General features: G+C 42.1%; 1 protein-coding gene across 1 annotated transcript; it reads right to left on the bottom strand.

The window, feature by feature from the left end:
* Nucleotides 1–226: 226 nt before the first annotated feature.
* Nucleotides 227–2,565, bottom strand: sox14 (SRY-box transcription factor 14). The gene has a single exon (XM_055060550.1). It carries the CDS (start codon nucleotides 1,936–1,938, stop codon nucleotides 1,219–1,221), a length of 720 nt encoding a protein of 239 aa, XP_054916525.1. The 5' UTR covers nucleotides 1,939–2,565; the 3' UTR covers nucleotides 227–1,218.
* Between the last annotated feature and the right edge of the window lie 745 nt (nucleotides 2,566–3,310).

Consider the following 3,310-nt stretch of genomic DNA (forward strand, 5'->3'; position numbering starts at 1 on the left):
TATAAATTGCATTAGTTTGTTTTTTTCAGTGCATTGACCAACTTTCAATCATGTGTCATAAAATATATATATGCAATCTTATGTTATATTGTAAGTTATAATCTTATTTTTATTTTTATTCAAATCTGGTAAGTGGTGTGTTGGGTTTTTTGTTGTTTTTTTGTAGTTGCCAACCTGATAATTATCCTATTTATTATCTCAATCACCTACAAATGCAGGGCATTGACCTGGTTGAAGACAGATTGTCTTTATTCAAAAAGTCTTTGCTCAGCACTTGAACAAAGAGCCGGAGGAATCATCCTTCCAGATACAGGATCCTTTCCATAACATGACAGCTTTTAAATGACCATCTCAGATAGAAAATACACATAGAACTCCTTGAATTCAATTAGAAGATATCTTTAAAATGAAAAAAGAAGAAAAAAAAAGACCTAAAACAATAAAAAAAAAACTCAAATGAAATTATGTTTGGGACCATATTAGCACAGAACCACGTGGAGAATGTAAATAAAATAAAATAAAAAAATAAACATTTTGATTCCTCCTCCTGTTTTGTCATGTTAAATTAGACCGTCTACTTTTATGTTTCCTTTTTTTAAATTATTTTTTTATTAAATATAAATAATAAAACCTGTATAAAAAGCAGCCTATGAGTCTGGACTCGTTCTAAATTTGCAAAAAAAAAAAAAAAAGGAAAAAAAAAAGAGAAAAGATTTAAAAAAAAAAGTTGTCTATTTAGGCCTATACAGGTATTTGATCTCTAATTGTGCCAGCCAATTTTTTGTCCTTTAAAAAAAAAGTAGTAGCCTATATCAGAATCATCAACACAAATCAGCATATCATTGAAATGTACATAATAAATAAAGTTAAAGGCCTCCCTTTCTGGTTGCCATAAACGTTATAACATTTACATTTCTTACAGTTCACTGCGCTCCGTCCTTCACATCCAACTCCAGCTCCTCTGACCGGACGGGAACTTGTTGGATTTAATTATTTATTTTTTTTGTTAAGTTTTTCGTCTTTTTCCCCTCATTTCCCCCTCAGTCCCCTTCAGATAACACTGTTCGTTCCTTTGTGTTTTTTAACTGGCCGCGCTGTCCGTAACATATTTACATGCATTTCTGTATTCAAATGACATTAAAAACATGGGTTGTGTGAGTGTGGGGTGTGTGTGTGTGGGGGGGGGAGTGGGTTGGTGGGGGAGAAGAGTCTTGAGGTTTACATGGCGGTGGCGTGTGCGGATGAGTAGGGGTCTATCCCAGTCTTGGTCATACCTGGAAACAGTATGTAAGCCACCGGGGGCTGTAAACTGGACGTCGACCAGGCCGTGCAGTTGCACGGCACGACGTAGCCCGGGTTCGTGGGCGACGGGTGGGTGTGGGTGTGCTGGCTGGGGCACCCGAGGGTGCCGAACGCGCCGTTCTGGTATCCCAGCGAGGAGGCGTAGGGCAAAGTGCTGGTGCTCAACGTGTGGGGCATCTCCTGGGTCATCTTCTGGATGGCGCTGGAGCTGAACTGGGTCGGGTCGAGGAAGGAGTAAGGGGCGGAGGTCGGGGGCAGGAACGCCCGGGCTTTCTCCGAGGAGCCCAGGAGGGAGTCGGCGGCCGACACGGGCAGTCCCTTCAAGTGGTCGGTGTCCCCGAGGTAAGGCAGCGGGAAGACGTAGCGGTCCTTCTTCAGCAGGTTCTTGGGCTTGCGCCTGGGTCGGTACTTGTAGTCGGGGTGTTCCTTCATGTGCTGCGCCCGCAGCCTCTTGGCCTCGTCGATGTACGGTCTCTTCTCGGACTCGGACAGCAGCTTCCACTCGGCGCCCAGCCTCTTGCTGATCTCGGAGTTGTGCATCTTGGGGTTCTCCTGAGCCATTTTCCTCCGCTGGCCCCGGGACCACACCATGAACGCGTTCATGGGTCTCTTGATGTGATCGGCGGGCTTCGACATCTTTACACTTCACTTCTTTCTCTGTTTTTCTCTTTTTCTTTCTTCTTTTTTTTATCCCCAGCGGTAATGACAAGGAAAAGTTCTTATCGGAAAGGAATTAGGGAAGATATTCACCTGCGTAATTGCCAGGTAGCGGTCATGCCAGGATGTTCAGCGTCTTGGGTGACGGGAAAAAATATAATAATAAAAACGAGGCGAAGAAAAAAAAAAAAAAAAAAAAAGTAGAAGAAAGATCCAGCGCCCGATCGGTTCTTCCAGAGGTGAAACGCTGAAGCGCGATCTCTGCAGTCCGCTCAAAACTCTGTCAGATCTGCGGCAAAAGAAAGAGAAAGAGAAAACAACGTGCATGCAAGATGCGCACACGTTAAAAATCCACAAAGGTAAAAGCAGAGTTCCGCCTTCGGTTTGCAGGAGTCATAAAATAATAATAATAAAAAAGTGTCCAGCCTTAAGATTGTTATTAGTAATAATAATATATACTTTTCCCCCCGCTCTCCCCTCTATCGCAACTTCTTTTTTTTTCTCTCTCTCCCTCTGTGAGGTTCGTCGTCAAGCACCTGGCTTGGAAATGAGCGGAAGAGCGTGAATACGAGCCAAAAGCGGTGAAGTTCAAAGGCTGGGCTGGTTTGCTTTCTGCACGCAATCTGACATAATCTGCAGGGCGTTCACTCACCAACCTGAACGCCCAATCAGCACCGAGACCGGCTCTGAGAGTACCTTCAGCAAAGAACAGGGACAAAATATAGGCTATGTACATTACAACATAAACAAAGACAGGGTGGTTGTAAAAGACAAAAACGAAGGGGGTGAGGGGGTTATTGTACGTGGGGAGAGTGTGTGTGTGTGTACGTTATGAACACACACACACACACACACACACACACACACACTGGGGGGTGAAGCAAGGATGCTTCCTTGCTTCCATTTCTGGCAAACAGACATGAGCTTTCAGCACCTTTGAGTTAAAACAACTTCAATCCGAAGAGCTGATGAGACTGTAATTACGCGCTGACGTAATCAGTACAGTTAAAGTAAAAGTTTTTCATCCCAAATTATACTGAGATACATATTGAAATGCTTTCCCCTGTTTTAGAGGAACTTTTTAAGTTATATATAAATATACATATTGGATGTATATCGCAGTACAATTGGATTTATTACGTCTGATTGGAGTGGGGTGAACCGGACTGAATCAGATGCATGTGGATTTTACACTGTTTTGTTTTAATGTAAAAATGTCATCATTTGTGAAGGGTAAGGTTAGCTGAACAAATAAAAAATAATAACAGCAAAAATAAATAAATAATGTTTAAAAAGCGATCAAATGAATAAAAAAATTAATTATTTTTTTAAAAATCCCTGGCCTGCATTA

The sequence above is a fragment of the Poeciliopsis prolifica genome, unplaced genomic scaffold, assembly GCF_027474105.1.
Source record: "Poeciliopsis prolifica strain line A6 unplaced genomic scaffold, Auburn_PproV2 SCAFFOLD060, whole genome shotgun sequence".
Lineage (NCBI taxonomy): Eukaryota > Metazoa > Chordata > Actinopteri > Cyprinodontiformes > Poeciliidae > Poeciliopsis > Poeciliopsis prolifica.